Source organism: Oncorhynchus masou, chromosome 31, assembly GCF_036934945.1.
Source record: "Oncorhynchus masou masou isolate Uvic2021 chromosome 31, UVic_Omas_1.1, whole genome shotgun sequence".
NCBI classification, from domain to species: domain Eukaryota; kingdom Metazoa; phylum Chordata; class Actinopteri; order Salmoniformes; family Salmonidae; genus Oncorhynchus; species Oncorhynchus masou.
The window spans coordinates 20,806,998-20,829,518 of NC_088242.1; the positions used below are offsets into that span (position 1 = coordinate 20,806,998).

Genomic DNA, 22,521 nt, shown 5'->3' on the forward strand with positions numbered 1-22,521 from the left:
GAGTGGAGGACAGAGGAGCCTCTTAAAGAAGTTGTTACAGGTCTGTGAGAGCCAGAAATCTTGCTTGTTTGTATGTGACCAAATACTTATTTTCCACCATAATTTGCAAATAAATTCATTAAAAATCCTACAATGTGATTTTCTGGATTTTATTTATTTTCTCATTTTGTCTGTCATAGTTGAAGTGTATCTATGATGAAAATGACAGGCCTCTCATCTTTTTAAGTGGGAGAACTTGCACAATTGGTGGTTTACTAAATACTTTTTTTGCCCCACTGTATATATAGTGCAGTAGCCGGTACAGATGTTAATATTGGCACAAAGTTTTTTTCTCTATCCATCTTCACAAGGGTTAAACCAAAATATTATCTACAAAGTAAATGTACGTTTGTTGCCTTTACAATTTTCTGCTTGTTTATCTATATTACCATATGTGCCATGTTGTCACAAACCTTTTGTTCCCTCTTTTAACTTTTAACTTCCATAGTTAAAAATGGCACTGAGTTGAGCTAAATCTGTCATAATACCTTCATATCATCTATATTACGGAGAAAACGTCACAAACAAGATAACTATGCCTCTCATGGAAGTTAAAAAAGGGAACTATGGATGGTTTAAAAGGGCACAGAGCTGAACCAGGTCTGTATGTCATAATACCGTGCTACAGCTAAAATGGCATCCCTCATGATCCCCACTCTACTGCTGTGCTCCAGCTCGCTCAGTCGCTGCTCAGAGAGTAAGTCCCGTCTTATTATAACCATGCACCATGTTGAATATTATCGAATGCCTACAATGTGTATCTCTCTTCCAGTTTAGGGGAAAATGTCTTGCTTTATGACACTGGTCTCCATTTCAGGCAAAGAATATCCTCTAGATGTCTTCGCCCCACAGGAGGTGAAATTCCACTCCCTAGACTACAGAAATGTCTTGCATTGGAAGCAACATGCCAACGCTACCAACGACCAACAATACTTTGTCCAGTGGAAAGTGTGAGTATCAAAACTGTTTGAGTCAAAGCTTTGTGAATCTGTCATAGGCTACTATATGAACACACATATGTTTACTATATTGTCCTGTAGCTCAAAATCATGAAGGACAATGAGCTAGGCATGTGCTGATTGGAATTCAGGAGTTGTTTAATTTTCTGTTCAATCAAATGAGAAATACTTTTCAATATGTTTTCTTATAAAAACTGTACATTTTACAACAAGTAAAACACAGGTGAAAAAATTTACATGTATCAAGACGTGACATGCACCTCTCCTACTTCGTTTCAATTTATATTTCTGGGCCTGTATTCGTAAAGCGTGTCAGAGTAGGGGTGCTGATCTAGGATACGTTTTGTTTTATGGATCATGACGTATAAGATTATATAGACCGGGTGTTTGCTACTCTGAGATGCTTTATGAATACAGGCTCAGATTATTCCTTAAATGTATCCCCACCTCAGATATGGGGAGAAGCAGTGGACCAATGCAAAGGAGTGTCATGGCATCAGCCGGCTGCTCTGTGACCTGAGTAAGGAGACATCCGACTCCAGAGAATGGTACTACGCCAGGGTCCATGCAGTCCACTCAGGGACCCAATCACCATGGGTCATATCCGCCAGATTCAACCCTAAGTGGGAGAGTAAGTGCTTCTCATTACAATCCATGGTAATCCATGGGTAATCAAAGTGTTTTATGTAAACAATGATTTACAATTTCAGAGCTGTCGTTACTAGACAGCGTGGTTTGGCCTCTGTATCTTGCAGCCTCTGTCAGCCCACCGACTATGAAACTTCATGTGACGGAGAAAGGCATTGTGGTCCGGCTCAAGCCTCCACGCTCTCCCCACAGGAGACCTAATGGCAGCTGGATCAGTGTGAGGAGGCTGCAAAGAATGTCATTTACTATACACCTCATGCAAAGTGATGTTGAGGAGGTAACTAGCTTCTATTTTTTATAATTAGTCAATTGTCCTCAACAATGGAATTTTCCAACTTGAACTCAAATGCCCCGTTTATACCTTGCGCTAACGTGTTTTTGGGGATCTGATTGCGATGATCCAATCACTTCTTATCAAGGTTTGTTGCGTCTACACTTGGTAATTACAAGGTGTCTTATCTGTCCACTGTGTCTGCATTGTAACCAGATGTCCTTGTCACTCTGTGCATGCAAATTACATACACAGACAAAGGTTGCATGTTAACATCAGGTATAAAGGGAGCTTAAGACTTGACAAAATGGTCACAGAATAGTTATAAACTACTGAAATAGTTGAGGTTCACAGAATCCTTCAAGCTTTTCACTTGATGAGTGCTGCCAAGTGATTCAGAAGTCTTCAGAGTTATGATTAACAACTCAAAATATCTCTAGCAATTCTGTCTAAGCCTATTCTCTGACTAATCCTTGTGAAGGAAACATTTGAAATGGAGGGCTGTGCCAAACAGTTCCTGATCTCAGATCTGAGCCCCGGGACCACCTACTGCCTGACGGCCGAGAGTCGCTTGCACCTGCTGGGCCGTAGAAGCACCCGGAGCCCTAGGGCCTGCATCACCACACTGTGAGAGCCAGGATCTAATGTCTTCCCCCAGGTATGCCTTACGTTACCCAGCACTTTGCGCCTCGGGAGCAGGCAACACCTGAGACAGCCAGCTGAGGCTAGCATCAGAGTCTGGCCTTTGTTGGTAGCCTAAAGTGTAGACCGGTTGTACACTTTCAGGGAGTCAGGGGAGAAAGGCTGTTCAAAACAGGCTGTCGGCCAGGACAAAAGATTACAAAATGAGGGGATAAGTATTACCGTCATCTGGGAGAGAGAAATCTCTCCCTAGAGATATTCATATGGGGCGAGTAGTGCCTTGGGATTACATTTGCTTTGTCAAATCTTCCCTTTGAGTAAAAAACTTCCTTGTTCTGTATTTTTAGATTATTGACATGTGCAAAGTCATCCAGATTTGTTTTTGGTTTTAGCTTTGAGACACTTAAGTTTCTATCCTCCTTTTATTTCCCCCTGCAGGGGAAAATGTAGCCCTGGATTTCTCTGCCAAACCGGAAACTCAACATGATACTGTGACAATCAAACCTCACTTGAAGTATACACTGATTTATCCACTATTACCTCAGGTACGGCACAGGGATGCACTTTTAGGATCCTTCACATTTCTTTCATCGATAACTTTGTTGACTGTTGTACGTAAAACAATGAGTAGACACCAAACAATTAAACATTGTGATATGTCATCAATAATTAAATTACAGCACACATAGCAGGGGTAGGTAACTAGATTCAGCCACGCTCTGATTTTTGTCAGAGTGGATGGTTGGGGTGGGTTGGAACACAATTATAATAATTTGTGCACTGCAGATTGACCACAACTCAGCCAAAAATGAGATTTCCTAAATCAAAATCATTTGTAGATGAATTCTTGGTGATTTGAAAGTATTATTTTTTTAAACCAAAAACTTAACATTTTGGGAGGACAAAATATTCCATTTGCGAACTGCCTGTTGCAAATTAAAATGAAAGGGGGATACCTAGTCAGTTGCACAACTGAATGCATTCTGCCAAAAGGTGTCTTCCGCATTTAACCCAACCCCTCTGAATCAGAGAGGTGTGGGGGCTGCCTTAATCAATGTCCACGGGAGCAGTTGTTATTGGGGGTTAATTGCCATGCTCAAGGGCAGAATGGCAGATTTGTCCACCTTGCAGGCTCTGGGATTTGATTGGTCAAAAGACCAATAATGGGGAACAAAGATCAGAATTTGGCTGCCTGTGTAAACACAGCCATAGAATCCCAGTAAATTACAGTCTCCTGGGTCCTGATTACATTGACATGTAATGAATCAATAATTCAAATAATGAATCAGTTTTACTAGCACTGGTTTTGCAGAAAGCTGCTTTTTTTATTTGCAATGACTGATATGTGGTTGTCTTACCTACCTTACTTGAATGCACTGACTCTAAGTTGCTCTGGACAAGTGTCTGCTAAATTACTCATTACACTGTCTGTATTTAAATGCAAATAAAACCTACTCATTTTGCTTTGACAAACATATCCTTGCGGATATCTTTATTGAGGTTGATTTACAGAAGGGACACTAATAATTCAAAACAAATATGAACAATAATTGTTTATCTTATACTACAGTCATCTCAGACAACAATTAAAATCTACAATTCATAAATTGCAATTTCAGATCGTACAACAAATCCTTTTGTGTAAGATCGACAGTCCATTTGATTGCTCTTTATGAATGCATCCTACCTGTATCTTTAACATCATATCACTATAGATTTGTTCTGTTTCCACCAACATGACATGGGACAGAATCATATATTTCACATTTCATTATTCAGTCTTACGCATGCAGCAACAATTTTAACCCTGAATAAAATTACTCTCACTATTATGCTCTGACTTAGATTGTTTTGAATTGTAACAGAATGGCAATATGTTTTCAGACTATGGTTTTTGATAACCATATAACAATGTGTGTATAATACATGTATGATAGGATTTTTTGTTTTTACAAATCATACATTTTCATGTTTTACAGGTTTAACCTCATCTATGAAGAAAAAAAAATCTATTACAATGTATTCCATTTCTTGGGATAAACACAATACAGATGATTCATTCAGGAAATAACTAGAATACATACACTAGGTCACAAATAAAAGTATGTACATGGATGCTACATAACAAATCAACTTTCTTTTTTAATAAAATATATTTGTCAATTTTACTTTTACATAATTTCACAAACCAAACGGCTGATTTAAAAATACAGTATCAAAAATCTGTCTCATGGAATGTGAGTGACTTTGAGCTTTGGTGAAAGTGTTGGGAACATAGGAGACAGGTTGTTTTCTCCCTCGTCAACACAGAGTCTGCAGATCAACAGCAGAGCTCATTCACGTCTATCTCAGGGTTCTCTCCCCCCCCCCCCCCAGCACTACACAGCTGATCCTCAGGGCCAAGTTTGGGAAACCCTGCTATAGAGTACCGCAGTATGAGTCATAGATACCCATAGAATCTAGCGGTTAAACAGGGGAATGGTCTCAATCGTTATTCCACCATTGATTTTTACACTTCAAATAAGGGCTGTGTAGGCTTACCCTGGCGTGAAGTTTTGACAAGTCACACATCTACACGCAATACCCTATACAGAAATATCTGATTTACATAAGTATTCACACCCCTGACTTAATACATGTTAGAATCACCTTTGGCAGAGAATACATCTGTGAGTCTTTCTGGGTAAGTCTCTCTAAGCGCTTTTCACACCTGGATTGTACAATATTTGCACACTTATTATTATTATTAAAATTATTCTTCAAGCTCTTGTCAAGTTGATTGTTGATCATTGCTTGATGGTCATGTTCAAGTTTTGCCAAGCATACTCATAACATGATGCAGCCACCACCATTTGAAAATATGAAGAGTGGTACTCAGCGATTGTTGGATTTTCCCCCAAAATAATGCTTTGTATTCAGGACAAAGTTTAATTCCATTGCCACATTTTTTTGCAGTTTGACTTTAGTGCCTTATTGCAAACAGGATGTTTTGTCTTTTTTTGTATTTTTTCTGTACAGGCTTTCTTTTCACTTTGTCATTTAGGTTACTAATGTGGAGTAACTACAATGTTGATCCATCCTCAGTTTTCTCCTCACCAGCAACTTGAGTTAGGAAGGACGCCTGTATCTTTAGTGATTGTGTATAATTAATAACTTCACCAATGCACAAACAGATATTCAATGTCTGCTTTTAAAAATAAATGTTTTTACCCGTCTACCAATAAGTGCCCTTCTTTGCGAGGCATTGGAAAACCTCTGGTCTTTGTGGTTGAATCTGTGTTTGAAATTCACTGCTTGACTGAGGGACCTTACAATTATCTGTATGTATGGGGTACAGAGATGAGGTAGTCATTCAAAAATCTTGTTAAATACTATTGCACACATGCAACTTATTTAGTCTTGCCATAAAAGGGGTTGAATACTTGTTGAATCAAGATATTTCAGCTTTTCATATTTAATTAATTTGTAAACATTTCTAAAAAAAAACATGGTATTGGGTGTAGGCCAGTGACACAATTTCAATTGAACACATTTTAAATTGACTAAACATTTTTGAAAAAGTCGAGGGGTGTAAGTACTTTCTGAAGGTACGCATTCAGATTTGTTTAGTATGGTCGTCTTGACTTGATTTACATTTCCAGAAAGAACGTGGGGGGTTTCTGAGGATTCATGCTGGTTGAAAGACCTATCATGCTAATCAGCCATTCTTGAAGTGGTTCAAGTATAAAAGAAGGTTGAGGTCAACTGATGTATTACTTAAAGCCTGTGATTGTTAATATGGGGATAAAACAGCACTGGGATTCTGCGGTGTGAACAAAATGTGATAAAACAAGTTTCAAAAAAATAAATAAAGATCTGTAAATGTCTGTCTCAATCTCTTGCACTGTTCTTCTCCCAAGCACAGCAAACACAATGCTAATAAAAAGTATGAAAAAGAAAGCCTTATCAAAGTTGTTGTATTAATGGCAGGCATAACATGTCAGGATATAGCAAGGACCCCATAAATTATCTAGCTATGACAATGTGATCTCAAAGGCAGTGTTTCATTATTTTTTTTTTTAAATAAGATATTCTTCCAGTTGTACTGACCTTCAACAGCTGACTGGGATGTACTGTGAGGAATGTTGATTTAAATAAAGAGAAGTACTCAAGATTTAAAACAGTACTACAAAAGGAGATTATACGGTTTTCAAAAAATATTGAAAGTTAAACGGGACAAACAAATACTGAACGTTGGATATTTACAGGACAGTTTTACATGTTGCTCGGTACTGATGACTTGCATGGGACTGAATATTTAGACGATAACAACTTGAATAGTCTAGGTGCATCAAAAAGGTGGTTCCAGTCAACAATCATTTTCATATTAACAAAAAGCTAAGGAATACTGCATCTGATACCCAAACAAGTATTGGAATATGTTTTTTTTCAAAATGTCATTCCATCTTTAGGAACAAAGGTGTGAAATAATCAATACTGTAATGATGATAACCATTCATACAGAATATACATTTATGATAAGCCAAATAACACACCTTCATACTTTCCCCCCATCCAATCACCATTTCTTTGTTCTTCAAAATAGTGTTTGCACAGGAAGCTAGGTAGACTAAGCTCCCATGTGAATTGGTTTCGAGCCAAATGGTCATATTCCACAAAAAACATAGCAGCGAATAATGCTGAATAGTCTGTACAGTAGTGGTACTGGTTCAGTTGTTTGTAACGCTTGTCTAGTCATATAGTGGTAAGGTAGTGGCTGACCAGGCCTTGCTTAGTGTTTCAGTGTTGAGACTATGATCTCCAGTGTTGTTGGTTGCACTGTTACTCTACATCTGTCAGTTGAGCCACATGTTGACTTCCAGACAGAAGTCAAAGATGAGCCAAAGACATTCAATATTACCTCTGACATTGGACAGAACTTGTCCTAAAATAAACACTGTGGCATCTATAAAATAGAATCGATGAACAAAATCAATAGAAAACAAAATAATAACCAGCATTAAATCAAATTGGAGAAAAATGTATTTATAGACAAAAGCAAATGAACATTGTTTGACATTTTAAAGTACGCATCATTTTCTAACTTGAGATGCCACGTTCCAAACCAGTGTGTGTGCAGAAATGGCGCCATTTTTGCAACAAAAAATGGAATGTATTCAATCAACCTGATGCTATTGAAATGTTTTTTCCCCCAATATTAAATTACCTATCAAAATATTACAGATATAAATAAAAAAGCACAGGTATCATCAAGCAGCAGTGGCCCACATTCAGGTTAAAAAAACATGAGGGCAGTGGAATGCCCTGGAATGTCAAATAAGAGTTGTTGATCCAACTCAAACGTTAAAGATTCTGCTCTGGTACCCTGGTAATAAGGCAGCTTATTTCTGCTATGACAAGAACTTTTTCTCTAGTTCGAAGACGGAGGGGCGACTGGGGCTGCTCTGAATTCGGCAGAGGGGCACGGTGCAGTCACGTTTCTGCCCCTCCGTGTCCATGTCAAGCAGAGAGCAGTCCATCTTGACCTCAGCGGAAGAGAGGACGATGTTGAGGCTCCTGGCGCTCTTCTCGCCAGAGTAGTGGCCCAGGGAGTAGCTCTTGTTTTGGCCCCTCAAGAGACCCCATGAGTGGGGTTTGCCACGGAGGGACAAAGGCCGGGGTCTGGAAGCAACAGTCTCCCCACTGGCTGCTCTCTCAGGGGTCTCCTCCCTGTCAGACTTCTTCTGAGAGGTCATGGTGGAAGATTGTCCCGACGAGGTCGTGTGACAGCCAGATGTACCATTAGCTGTGGAAATAAATTAACAGTCAGTTTCATTGCAACAGTTCTGGGCGCAGTTGTACAGTGATGTCACCTCACAGCATTAAACAACATTACTGCATTATACAGTCCTGACTGTCACTTTCACTCACTGTCCTGAACGACAGACGAGTTCTTCCTTCGGAGGCTAGAGCCCATGCTCTGAGGCGGAGTCTGCTCTGGGGCTGCAGGCTGGGGGAGGGGCTTGACCTCAGCTAGAGTCCTGCTGCCCGGACCCTGTGGCTGGGAGCCGCTGTTGGGCTGTGCTCTGGGGTCTACCTCCTTCACAGGGATGGGCTCAGGCCCCTCCGCGTCTGACTGCAGGAGGCACTTGGTGGAGTTGCACTCTGAGATGGAGGACATGGAGATGAGGTTGACAGGGCCTTGGGCGCCCGCCGACAAGGATAAGGCTGCTTCCTCCTTGCGAGAGGAACGTCCACAAGGGGGGCTGGTGCTGCGGCGGAAGCGTGTGGCGCGCTGAAACAGACCCTCTTTCTTCTTCTTCTCCACGCTGGGCTGGGGCTCAGGGTCGTCTCCCGGTGGGGCCTTGAGCGTGTCACGCAGGTCGAAGCCCAGCCCCACCGAGGCCAGCATTGAGGCACAGACGTAAAGCACGGTATCTGTCCGGCGACGAGCTGAGGCCCTCTTCAGACTGTTGGTGGGGGTGTGCTGGGGGGTGGTGCTGGTGGAGCTGGCTGAGGTGGTGCTGGTGTCCTCCAGGCCTTCCCCAGGGCAGCCTCCTGCCGTCCCCTCACCCCCCTGCTGCTGCTCATCCTTCCACAGAGGTAGATCGATGTAGACCTGATTGGGGAACTTTAGTTGCTTTGGTTTGCTGTTGTCCGAGCTATCTGGTGAGCATATCTCATCTTTATTGGTCCCTAAACATGAAGGACGAGGACAGAGACAAATAGTCATTGATAAGCTTTTGACAGGGACTAAGAAATGGTATTGTTGTATCTGATTATATCAGAAAACAGATTTCCCTCACCTTGCTGCTCTGCAAACAATGCAGCCAATGGAACGGACTTCTGGGACTTCACCAGACTGGTGGACCAGGGGTTGTTTCCATCAGACAGTGGCCTCACTCTGCCAGGACAAGTCAGTTTCATCAAACAACCCACACAGACACCATGAAGATGACAGAAGAAATACTGAACGGAGATGGAAAGAAACACTAATGTCCTGTACCTTTCAGCACAGTTTCCCCGCTCCTTGGTCTGAACGGAGCTCGGTCCCCACGTTCGCCCCTTCTTCTTAATCCCCTTCTTGACGTCATCAAACTCCTCCGGCTTGTAGATGGTGCTTCGTCCCCATGTCCTGTTGCTCTCGTCCAGAGTCACTGTGATGAAGGAGCGAACATCAGTCAACAACTGGCAGAGTACTCCAATGCCCCAGTGACAAATCTCTGAGAGTTCAGGCCAACAGCAGATATATTAGTCTTCAAACACCTGAGTAGCTAAGCAATTAGAGGACTGGATTATTTGAGAAGACAACCTCCACCGCAATAAGAAATATAATCCCTGCACCTAAACACTGGTTAGGAAATCAAAAAGACCCAGTATTTTGATGTCAATATTTCAAGAACAGGTTGGGTTGCAAAAAAAAAAAAACACCTTCTGTGATAAACATTACAGGTTACACACAGCCTCTGATGCATCCCAACGTGTTCTTCATTTCAAAGCACACCCATATTATTATTAGTAAAAACCCTGAAACACCCAGGGATTTTCAGAGGAAAAATCAGCGATGATGATAGTCCATCAAGTTGTCTTAGTAGCCAGAAGCACACAGGCAGCAGCTGGTAGTCCGTTGTTAGAACTTTAGCAGTTGAGAAACATGTTAGCCGGTGCACACACAGCGGCCACATCCCAACAATGCCACAGTTGCTTGCCTTTCTTCCTAAACCCAGTAGAGGGCTGGCACTCGCTGGTGATATCCACATCCTGGTGATACACATACATACTGCCCCTTCGAATACTGTCAATGCGGGCACACACTAGAGGGAGAAAACATTCACGCAGAACCACATCAGCATTTGGAGAGGGAAGCTTACCCAGTCTTAACAGCTATGCCACAATGAAGCACACATAAAAAAATACTTTATTTGATAGTTACATTGTTTTGTTATGCATTTAACCCAGGTCTGTCGTGTTCCTGTGTTAATGCAGTATGTGGATTGATTGTCTAAGGTGCACTTACACTGGATGGCCCGGAGTCGGGGTATGAGTGTGGGGCTGCTGGGGGGGCTGGAGCTGTTCAGACTCCTCCTCTTGTCCATGGAGGGTGACGCCTGAACCGTGATCTTGTGCTGGAAATCTAGAAAACAGAGACACAGGCAAGGGTGGTTGGTCACTTGTTTAGCTTTTACCATTCGTGTAATCTCTAGTGGACAGACTACGCAACATAAATGGTATCGTAATGTCTGTCAAAAGACTGGGATGCGATAACTAACGAGCAACAGTAGTTCCGTGGCTTTGGTTTTCCATCACTGGTTATTTTTAGATTATTTGGGTGAGGTGGGGCTTTAAGTGGGGGTGGGATTTCAAGCCTTGATTTTAAGTGGAACACTTTTTTGGCTGAGAGTTTCCATTTAGGGGGGTGGAAACTTTTTTAGTCTCGTTAATATCTTACCTCATACATCTATGAGAAAGACAGAACCTAATTGAGCATTTGAACAAATAAAGCAACATTTTTTTTCTGGGTGTCTGAGATTACCATTGGTGTAAAATTTGTTGAACTTTTTTTCTCAACTCGAAGATAACATTGACTTAAAGACAGACTATATCGACAAGACAGAAAGACGGTCAGAAACACCCACCTGACGGCAGGCTGATGCGGTTGCCGTCCTTGAGTTTGAGGCGGCTGCGTTTGAACTTGCCCTTCCTCTTCTTGACGTTGGGCTTGTCCTTGTTGAGCTGGAAGATGAGGATGTTGAGTTCCCTCTCCAGCACGTTGATCTCCCTCTCCGCCAGCTGCTGCTCCCTCCTCTTCAGCAGCTCCTCGTGGGACTTCTGCTGCAGCGCCGCACGCGTCAGCTCCTCCTCACGCGAACGCAGCTCCTACAGGAAGGAACACATGTAGGAGGGTCAGATGACAGACAACTCTGTATAATATAGTTTTCCCCCATATATTTTTCATTTGGTGGGGTGCACGACTCGCCCAAAGTAACAAAATTATAAATTGAGACCAATCGAAGCCAAGGATGAGGAGGGAGGGAGGGACAGCGATAGGCAGGTGTGCCCACCTCTGCAATACAATGATAGGGAAACACTGGAAAATTATCCGCATCTACAGGTTCTGGACAGGGCATTATTTCCTTATCCCTTCTATCATTTTTGCTAAAAATAATTCACAAATACCTTCCTTGTTTACAGATTTACCTTTGCAAATAACAAAGGTAAATCTGCAGCATAGCAGTGATCAGTGCCCTGGAGCAGAGCCCTGAGTGAAGGAGAGCTCTTTTAAGAGAGGCTGGCCAGCACTCACAGGTTGTAAATCCCAACTGGCTTCATGGAGCTTTGCAGAGACCTTGTGGTGTGTGGGGAAGCGATGACATAGCCAAAGACCACAAGCTAAAGGGGGCCCCTCAGTTGCTGAGGCACAGCTACAGAGTGGTAGAGAGGCATTGGACTGCCTGGCTAAGAGGCTGCCAATGCTTGATCGTCAACTAGGTTGCAAATGAGTAGGGTTAACAAAATCAGCTGATCTCCTCTACAGGGCAGCATTTGCATTTAATGTTCTTGATTTTGTTTAGGTTCCTCTCATAAAACGGAATAATCCTTAATGAATTACTTCTGCAAAGCAGCTTTACAAACTCACTGAAGTGAAAATTAGATTTATGTTGTGTAACAACGTTGCAACTTCTAATGTTGAAAAACTATATAATCATTTGTGTTAAAAATAACTGAAACAATAACTGAAACAATAACTGAAACAATAGCCCTATATACGTCCGGCAAAGAAAGCTGAACCTCATTATACCTACAGTAGGTTTAGACTTATGGTCCCTCAGAAATATAGATGGATAAGCGTTTTAGATCATATGCAACCTTTAACAATGAAATGTAGAAACTCACACTGGAGGAACAATGTATGACTGTCTGTGCTTCTGTTACCTTTTAGAGGTAATAAAATGAACCGGTGTCGTATGGGGAAATAACATGAAGAATTGACATGCTAAACGATCCCTTGGAGAGGTTTGACATATTTCGCAATTTGCCAAGTTTGCTGCTTAACAATTCAGCTGAATTTACATTTAAAGCGCATTTGATACAGCAATTACAAATCCCATTTTATATAAGAGGAGGGACTAAAGGAAGCAGCTTGTCATATTAACAAGGGGAAATACTTTAAACCATTAACACTAATACCTTAGTTTGATAGACAAGATTAGCTCGCTCCCAGAAATTAACCAGTCAAATTATAGCATTTCCTTAACTACAGGTTTATTGCACAGCTGCCTTCCAACCGCTTCTAACCTTATACTTCTCAGTTTATACTTGAGTTATACACCTTAGCTACTTAATGAAGCAACAAAGGATGAGTAAATTATAAAACAGGACAAATGTACTTAGTGAAAATTCTAAATACATTGCACAACATCTCGCACTGTTTCCTGAGTGCTGACATAGTGCCTCTCACGATTCACATCATGGCATTATGTTTGAGATTTACATACCCCTACACTGATCAAATGAACGAAGGCATATGAGGAGGGATGTGAAACTTGCTGTTATTACAGATGTATGGTCTTAATTTGACCTACATTGTCACAGCAACAAAAGAGTGATCAAATTAAGCTCCTAAACCTGTACCTTCTCCTTTGTCCTGAGCTCGTCAAACATCTCCTGGATCTCCACCCTCCAGTCCTCCTGCATAGAGTGGAAGGAGTCTTGGGGCATAGTGGCCATCACCGCCTCCTCTATGGCTGTCAGCTGCTCCAGGATAGAGGCAAACGACGGCCGGATGTGGGGGTCCTGCTCCCAGCACTCTGAGATAAACAACAATGTGGAACCAAGAATGGGATCAATGTTCTGGAACTAAATCAATACCAATATCTAGTTGTGTGATGTAATTATTATAATTATTTTGAATTATATATGATTTATTGTCACATACACCATATAGGTGCAGTGAAATGGGTTGTTTTACAGGGTCAGCCATAGTAGTACGGCACCCTGGAGCAAATTAGGGTTAAGTGCCTTGCTCAAGGGCCCATCCGCAGATTTTTCACCAGTGTCGGTTTGGGTATTTGAACCAGCGACCAAATACACACACACAAATGTCCTGGAATGAGAATGTATTATCCTACGAATGTACTTCAGGCAACATGAGTTCTTCAAAAATGGGAACAGATGGATGGTCGGCCTTGGTGAGAGCACCTTCCATGAGCTTGGCGAAGGGTTCTGGGCAGGTGGATGGAATAGGGAGGGTTAACTTGTTGACAGCCACACCATAGGCCACAGCCAGCCCATCAATCCCACGGTAAGGTACCTCTCCTGTCAGCAACTCCCATAACAGGACCCCATAACTAGTAGAGAGAACACAGATACAGTGAGCACAATGTCCTAATATTATAACACTATTTTAACACTCAAATTCACATTGCCTTAACCTTTCTTGTTGTGCTTAAACCTGCTGTTTAGAGGAACTTGTTCTTGAATAATGGACATGTTGAATACTAAATAATGGCAGTAAAATGTTGTTTACCTGTACAGTGCAAACACAAATGATCCTGTTGAGATTAAGCACCAAGCTTACAGTAATCATCTTTCATTAAATTAATGTTGGCTCCTGATGCATCAGATTGTAGCTACCAGTGGAGGGTGTTCAGGGCCACTGTAGGCTTTACTGCACATAGTAGTAGTACAGAAAGTTATCTGATACAACAGTTTTGGTTTAAACAAAATAACAAATCAAATGTATTTATATATATATATTACATCAGCTGATATCTCAAAGTGCTGTACAGAAACCCAGCCTAAAACCCCAAACAGCAAGCAATGCAGGTGTAGAAACAGAGGAGAGCACTTATCAGAAATAGGCCGGGACAAATGTTTCTAAATGTCTTAAAATTAAAGGAGTATCATGGTGCCACCTTTCCAAATCATCATTTCCTAAAAACCCTATTGATTCCAGTCTGACTGTGTTTGGAACAGAGAATAGAAGGAGCGTGCTGTTATTTTTTTTTACCTCCAGACATCGCTGCCTTTGGAGAAGAGGGAGGACTTGATGACTTCGGGAGCCATCCATGAGTACGTGCCAGCAGCACTCATCTTGGTGGTGTTGTGCCACTCTCTGGCTAGGCCAAAGTCTGTGATCTTCAAAGTCTTCCTTCCAATGTCATCGTTCTCTATTTTTTCAAGCAACAAAACTAGGTAAAAAGTAGAGGAAAGAGGAGAGGGTTGGTTTGGCGACACACAATGGGATATCTTCTAGGTGTAAAAACAAATTTTAAAAATCTGCTTTTTCATGGGTGGTGTGTTCGGCTTTTTCAAGATGACAGCATTATAATAGATCTGTCCCCAGGTCTTAAACATTCTTTATACTGATACATACAGAACCTGTCTGTAAGGCAAAACCGAACACACCACCCTTTAACTGAATGAATAGGCTAGAAACAGTATGAAGTGTTCTCAGAGGACTGCAGTTTTTGCTTTATTTAAAGACGAATATAAAGCACTTTGTGCGATTCAAACAATATAAATATGCAGTGAAACCTGATTACTACTCCTCTAATTTAGAAGACATTCTTCCTCATGGACATATAGACAATATGGATATTACGTACTGTACCCAAACTATAGGCCTAGCTAAAGAAGGGAGGCCATTGTTTACTTTGGCAGGTGTGCCACCCTCTACTTATTAAGAACCTATTAACATTGGCATTCACCCCAGGTTTGGACACCTGTTGATTAAAGAGAATGTGTAACAGTCTCTAAGACTGGGGGTGGTTGCTTGAAAGTCAGATATCAACTCATTCTGTCCTTGACTCCTCCATATCAATACCATATCAAACTTGGCCAAGCTAACAAAACACCATTATCTAAAAACTACAACACATATTTAATTTTACAAGGGAACACTTTTAACTTTCCCATGCCCGGAATGTTAATAATAATCTACTCCAGAATAGAGCATAAAGTAGATAAGGACAGCCAAAAGAGACCTTGACTCTACTGCCAGCTCACAGTCACTGACTTGCCAAATGAGAGGGTGACAAAGCACACAGCATAGGCTACATCTGGAGGGTAATGTAACAAAATCACAGTGGACAAGGATAGCAACAATATTGTGGAGAGCTATGGCAGTGTAAGATTATTTTTGTCCTTATTTGTGTGTTATTTGTAGAAGATAAATATACTGTAACTGACATAGCAACAACCTTCATTTAGATTTAAATATGTTCCTTAGAGTGGCACAATATTCAAGTAGGCTTATAGGAAGAAACTAGGCCTATTCCTAAATGTGACATTTGGCATTCCATTTCAAAACAGGTTTTTCTGGCTAAATGAGAGGCTATAAAATACAGTGGTTTCATCTCATTGTTCATGATTCTATAAATTCTGATTAGGCTAGTTACCCGACATAACTCTATATTTTTCCCGAACAGGATACAGAAAAGTGGTATGTTCATTGATAACAGCCTCCCTGATTACATGATATACTAATGCTAACCTTACCCTGAATGCTGGTCCAAACCTCTGAATACAAGTCGGGTTGACATAGGCTGTATTTCAGTGAGACGCCCATGGCACATTTCAGGCCTTTAAAGGAGTTTCCTCAGATGTGGATGTCAGAACCTGAGCTCTGCCATAGTAATTAACATGATTCAGTAGCAGGGAGGGGAGCAAACCACAGCCGAAAGGACTAGACCATCTTTAAAAACCAATTTGTTGAGTTTTTCTAACATAGACTTGACCTATAGTTGGTCTATTTGGCCGCAGGCCTGGGTGGCAGTGACAAAAATGTCTTTCAGCTGGTCCCTTGTGTTTCTACCACACTATATAAACAAAAGAGTTAGCCTTAAAAGGTACCAGCTGAAGGTGATAATTTGTAGACAGAACACTGGGTTGAGTCAGTCAGGTTTTTTCCAGCTGTTGGGCTATTCAAGATGCTGGATAATAGGCAGTTCTTTGGTGGCAATAATAAAAAAATACTCAAAGCTTTTCCAATTCTCCTTTCAGAAAAAAACTACAGTAAGTGAACTACTCATTATTGTGGTTAATTGCAGGGAAGTAAAAAAAAAAAGTTTCCTTGCAATCTATAGTAATGCTTAGCTTACTTAAGCCCTCCTCTGTAAGGGCATATATATTTACAGTAACAATTTTATAGGTTAGGGTGTAAACTTGAGCGCTAGACGCAAAAATAGCCATGACTTGGATACACAAAATAACACTGTGTGCACTCCAACAGGGCACTATTGTTACCTCCATTCTGGAGCGAGATTCTTGACATTCTTTAACCTTTGCATCCCTGTGCCCGAAACTACAAAATTAAAGTGTTATGAGGGCTGGCAAGAGGCCAAGTTTCAGTGTGCTCTGCACTGCATGCCAATGAACATTGCGTCCATCTACAGTACCTCTCTGCTCTCCAGCTCCAATCAGCAAGAAGGAATAACCTCTTGTAAAAATTTTTTTTAAAGAATTTAAAAGTTGCAGCTGTTGTGGAGATTAAATATAATGAAATTAAGCCTTTCAGACCCGGGAGTCTGGGCATTCTTGTGGCTGCTGTCACCTAGCAACTAGTGCTTGACCACTCCATTGTGCAAACTTATGTTAAGCTTTTGCCCCTCATTAGCGGCATTCCTCCTTCGACCGAGGTATTAAAAGATTAAGACACACAAAGACACACAATTTCACTGACTTTTTGATAATCCCTTAAAATAATCATTGATCAAATCAGTGTGTAGTACTACACCAAGTAAATTGTGGGTTGATCAGTTCTGAAGGTGAAGGTAGTTGGGTCGTGAAAGTTTGTGCACTGCATTTTGCCTCATCTTACAACACATGCTCAAGACAAACATTCACCACAATATCCCACAGATGAATTGCCCTCTGGGCTCCCTTATTTGTGGCTGGTGTCCTACGTAACTGGTTTAAACAGAAAGTATATAGTTCCCAGTGGGGGTCAGTGGGTAAATTTAGTGAGCCCCTTAAACAAACACATTTCCCCCCAATTAAATTCAGCAAGCTACCATTGCTGTCTGTCACAATAATGTGGAAAGATACACATACTAACTTGTGTTAGCAGTGCAGTGCTGCTTGGGGGTGGGGTGTGAGCCAGTGTCTATTGTCCATTTAACATGTGCTACCCGAATAGCTGGTCAATAGAAGAGGTTGGGTTTGCCCACACCCCCACATCTGACAGTACTATGTAGACACGTGTAGGATTCCCCGGTGAAAACAAAAATACAGCAAAATGAATTGACGAACAAGGTTCACCTTCTGAGAAATCTGAACCTGATAAGACAAGCCACTATCGGTATACCGCAGAACGGACACTGTGCCAGAATCATGTTTCACACAACACAGTGATGTCTCACTCTGAAGTACATAGACACAGTCATAGTAAACTCAAAAATGTTAATGCATTATTTAGAGGGACGACTCAGAGGCCTCAAAAGCCCCACCAAGGTTTGAGTCTAAATATTCTCACCAACTGAAAAACATGCCTAAAACCCAACTGTAGCAAGGGTCAGTTCTAGAATCTTCATGTTTTCTAGTGGCTCAGTTTGGGTTGGTTCTTGCAACACTGGGATTGTGGGTTTGATTTTCACATGGGCCATATAAGCCTAATATGAGAGGCTTAGGAAAATTACCATATTATCATTACAGTTGTGAGCTCCAACATTGTAACAGCACTCATGTAATTTAGGAGCACATACACTGATGACATGGTTTGAAGTTGAGTGTTTAGTAAATCAGGGGCTTAATTTGAGACAATATTTCTGGGGTGTTGGGGTTAGGGACCCCAGCTGAGCAAACGTTGATCTTACTTCACATCCTCTCAAGGGTCCCCCCCTGCATACAAAGATCCTTCCTTAGGGCCCTGCCTGGTTCTCACATGCACTGAAGAGGATCTGGGTTTCAGAGGATCAGCCACATGTCTAACAGAACGACAAGCAGATGGAGAGCTCTCAGCTGCTTGTACAGGCCTCTGAAGTTCATAGGGGTGACCGAAAAGGACAGTTGGGAGAGGGAAAGTTGCCTGTGTACTGTGGAAATTAATGGAATGCGGAGATGGTGCAATTTCATAGCAGCAATGATTCTGCACTTCCCAAAGGCAGACTGACGTATTTGGGTCAGAATGTAAAACATTACTGCTTTGGCCAACTTAAATTAAATCTGTAATATGGAACTTTTTGGGCAACCTGACCAAATTAGCATAGACATGTGTTATAGATCTGTCATTGAAAGCAAGTCTAAGAAGGGGTAAATCTGTTCTATGTGCATTATTTCTATGCTTCCAGTTAAGTTTCATATTTGTGTCTTAATTTTAGTTTTGTACACCAGCTTCCCAGCTGAAAATACAATAGTTTTGTTTAGTGAAAAGATATTGCACAGCGGTTTAGAATGATTGATGATTCTCTACACTTGTTTTGTAACAAACTGAAATTAGACAAACTATTATAATTTTAGCAACCCGGAAATGGCAGAGCGATTTCTGCATTTTGCACCTTTAACTTAATGTATTGTCACAGAGTTTCCGTTCAATTATGTCACACAATATGGGACAGATACTGTACCAATACTTTTGGGGCTCACATTTTGTTTCGGCTCCGTACTCTGTTCTTGGGATTTGAAATTATACAATGACTATGGAGGTTAACATGCAGATTGTCAGCTTTAATTTTAGGGTATTTACAACCATATTGGGTGAACACTTCTACATTCATATGGAAGCTACCATGATTACGGATAGTCCTGAATCAATCGTGAATAATAATATATACAAAACATGCTAATGTCTCACCATTAAAATATCAGGGGAGGTGAGCATTTTGGGGGGGGGTATGATATTTGTACGTGTAAATTTCAAGCTCATCATTATTCACGATTCATTCAGGACTATCCATAATCATGGTAGCATACACATTACTGTAGTGTTTAAAAATATACTATTTACTTATTTACAATAAAAGTGACTAAAATTACAATACATTACTTACCATTCATTGCTATTGGGTACAAAATAATTGGAAACAACCACAAACAGTTTGTCAAGTCACAAGTTTGATGCAATAATTGCCTGCTATTAATGTGGTATCAAATACTAAACTTTTGACAACTTTAATACACTTAAGTAAATTTGACCCAATACTTTTAGTCCTCTAAAATGGGGGGGGGGGGTGACAATGTTCAAAAAGTGCTATAATTTATAAACGGTTCACCCGATATGGATGAAACTACCCTCAAATTAAAGCTGACTGTCTGCACTTTAACATCATTGTAATTGTATAATTTCAAATCTAAAGTGCTGGAGTAGAAGCAAAACATGTTTCACTGCCCCAATACCTTTGGAGCTCACTGTGTCAACAAGTATGACAATAGTTATCTTTCAACATGCCACTGTGGCCAGGTGTTTGATTGATTAGTGAATTAATATGATCATCATCCTCATCATGTTCTAGCATATCATTAATGTGGGATTAGCCTAAGAGGGTTTCAGAGAGTTTGTGTGATAGTTTGAACAGGGAAAGTCATGACGGGGAAGACCTTGCTCTGGGTTCCACAAATCATTCCTTCAAATGCCAACCCTCAACTCTCAGTTGCAGGCCTATCTACAACGTGCATGCAGTGTCACCTGAAGTTTAAGTACAGCAGCTGAGCTAACATTACAATAGCATTCTAGGCAGCTTTCTTAATCAGACAATGTGCAAAACCCAACATTTTTTGGTGCTAGGAGATATGTTTGTCAGTTTTACAATGATAGTAAAAGTGTATTCATGAGCTTTAGGGTAATGTTTTAGTTGGTCAAGGAGATCGTTGACCATTCCTATGGCCATGCTCAGATTCTCATCTGTTCTGAAAAGTGATGGGTGGTTATTTTGAGCAGATGGTAATATTGATATGTTGCTTACTGTTGCAGGATTTCAGGTCACGGTGAATAATGGGCACAACAGCCTCCTCGTGTAAGTAATGCATGCCCCTGGCGATTTGAACAGCCCAGTTGACAAGAATGTGTGGGGGTATCCTCCGGCCTGTCAAAGCCCGGTTAAGAGTCCCTCCACGAGCATATTCCATCACCAAGCAAAGGTTCGGCTCCTCAAGACAGACACCTTCAAGTTTTATTATATTGGGATGTTGTAGCATGGAGAAGAGCTTGGCCTCTTGTTTAACACCATCCGAAGTTGCAGTAATGTCTTCGTCAGGATCCTGTCGGGCTGCCTTTACAGCAACCTCTTGGTCCTTCCATGCCCCTCGGTAAACTTTACCGAATCCCCCGACACCAATTATTTCCTCTAAAACGAGTTCACTAAAATCTATTTGCACGGGAGTACTCGGACGCTCCCGCACCCCTACAGTGCTACCGTCGGGAAGTCTGTAAATTGCAGGTTGATAAGTAACATAATTCGCAGGGAAAATCCCAACTCGGTGGTTAATTTTACCCGTCCACCATCCTTCATCTCCCGAGATCGCAGCATCCTTCGAGAGGACCTCAACCACGTCCCCCCGCCGCAGACTAAGTTCGTCTTCTCCAGTACTTCCATAGTCAAACACAGCCGTCCACAGCGACCGGGAAAGAGGAGCAGAATGAGCCCAAGCTCTTGCGTTGGGGGAATCTGTCCAGTCATGCTCTCCAGTGTCTTTCGGTCGCCCCTCATCGTTTGGGAAACCAGCCTTGGAAACATCCATTTCTCGGTGTCTGTAGCAGAACCATAGGGTGCAAAGCTGCTGCAAAATCAAACGACCTCTACACTCATTGGAATGCTCGTGAATCGTTCAGAACGATTTCACAAATGGTCAAGACGGTCCCAACATGGTATTCCAATGTCCTGGTAAGACACGTTTGCCACTTTCCTCCACGTCGCCACTCTGGTCAAGTTTATTTGTGGATCAACTTCTGAAACGTAACTATTCATTAAGTTAACTAGTAACGTTACCTAGTTAGAGTGCTAAGACTAGCTAGCTATTCACCTATAAAGTTACGCTAGTTTTAAGGAACAAGGCACATTTATGTAGCTATAGCTACTTATCAGGGTGTACGTGGACGTTGACCCAGTTCCACTACGGACAGTGAAAAATAACCCCCAATTACTGCTAGCTAGCTTAGTAACTAGAAAAAACCCATACCTACTGTAGCTGTGCTAACGTTAGCTCCTGAATTATCTAGCAGGCTATGAAGTTTAAGTGCCAAAATAGTAACGTTACCTGCACATTCAGTCGAAATAAACTTGGGTTTAACACCAGAAACATACGCCAACAGTAGTAGCTATTATTGTTGGTAGCCGAGCTACGTTTTCATCTAACTTTTAGCTGGCAAGTTTAGCTAACGTTAGTTTAATCGCTCTCCAAACCTTTAGTTAGCTAGCCCATTCGTTACGCTAGCTAGCTTAGGTCGTCAGCCCATTGACACTTTAAAAAGTTTGAATATAAATGCAGCTAATGTCTTGTCAGTATGAATCCTCGTGTAGCCAACAATACGAAGTTTTAATGATTCGCTAGGATCCGAAAGATAACCAAACGTTCCATCAACTTTCCTCAGAACAATCTGCACGGCCCCCGATATGGCTCTTACTACACACACTGGGCTGCCTGAGCAGCGGGCTGGTCCTGTTGGGAAGTTTTCTCGCTCGCTCCAGTTTAGCTCTTGAACACGCAGATTGGTGGATTTCCCCTCACGTGATATGAATGTCTCTACAGGAAAACAAGGGGAGGAGCCTCCGTGTGCAGAAGAGTGCGCGCAGTGATGGCATATTATGCCATATTATTGATGACAGCAGTAATAATGAATTACATTGCTGCCATGTGTAAAACCATTATCTCATGACCACCAACACGACAATCACAACTTCAACCAAACATATATAACTGTTGATTAATTATACATAAACTAGCCTACATTCATTTAGTCTATAAGTTAGGCATATAATTAACTGTAAATACTGTCTAGGATGTTATGGCAGAATTGGGGGGAGCTGTTGTAACTTCTCAAAGGTTATC

The 22,521-nt window shown here is 41.4% G+C and overlaps 2 protein-coding genes across 3 annotated transcripts; one reads left to right on the forward strand and one right to left on the reverse strand.

Moving 5' to 3' along the window:
- Positions 1-528: 528 nt before the first annotated feature.
- Positions 529-4,034, forward strand: il22ra2 (interleukin 22 receptor, alpha 2). The gene is made up of 6 exons (XM_064950317.1): positions 529-736; positions 857-989; positions 1,451-1,629; positions 1,754-1,923; positions 2,399-2,575; positions 2,998-4,034. The coding sequence occupies exons 1-5, from the start codon at positions 673-675 to the stop codon at positions 2,546-2,548; spliced, it is 696 nt and encodes a 231-aa protein (XP_064806389.1). The 5' UTR covers positions 529-672; the 3' UTR covers positions 2,549-2,575; positions 2,998-4,034.
- Positions 4,018-22,146, reverse strand: map3k21 (mitogen-activated protein kinase kinase kinase 21). 2 transcript variants are annotated; one of them, XM_064950315.1, is made up of 11 exons: positions 20,439-22,146; positions 14,549-14,729; positions 13,738-13,886; positions 13,171-13,346; positions 11,175-11,415; positions 10,556-10,672; positions 10,248-10,352; positions 9,545-9,695; positions 9,345-9,442; positions 8,470-9,234; positions 4,018-8,344 (listed from the first exon to the last, which is right to left on the reverse strand). In XM_064950315.1, exons 1-11 carry the CDS (start codon positions 21,211-21,213, stop codon positions 7,950-7,952), a joined length of 3,153 nt encoding a protein of 1,050 aa, XP_064806387.1. In that variant the 5' UTR covers positions 21,214-22,146; the 3' UTR covers positions 4,018-7,949. The 2 variants fall into 2 exon arrangements, with proteins under 2 accessions (XP_064806387.1, XP_064806388.1); XM_064950316.1 differs by lacking the exon at positions 10,248-10,352.
- Between the last annotated feature and the right edge of the window lie 375 nt (positions 22,147-22,521).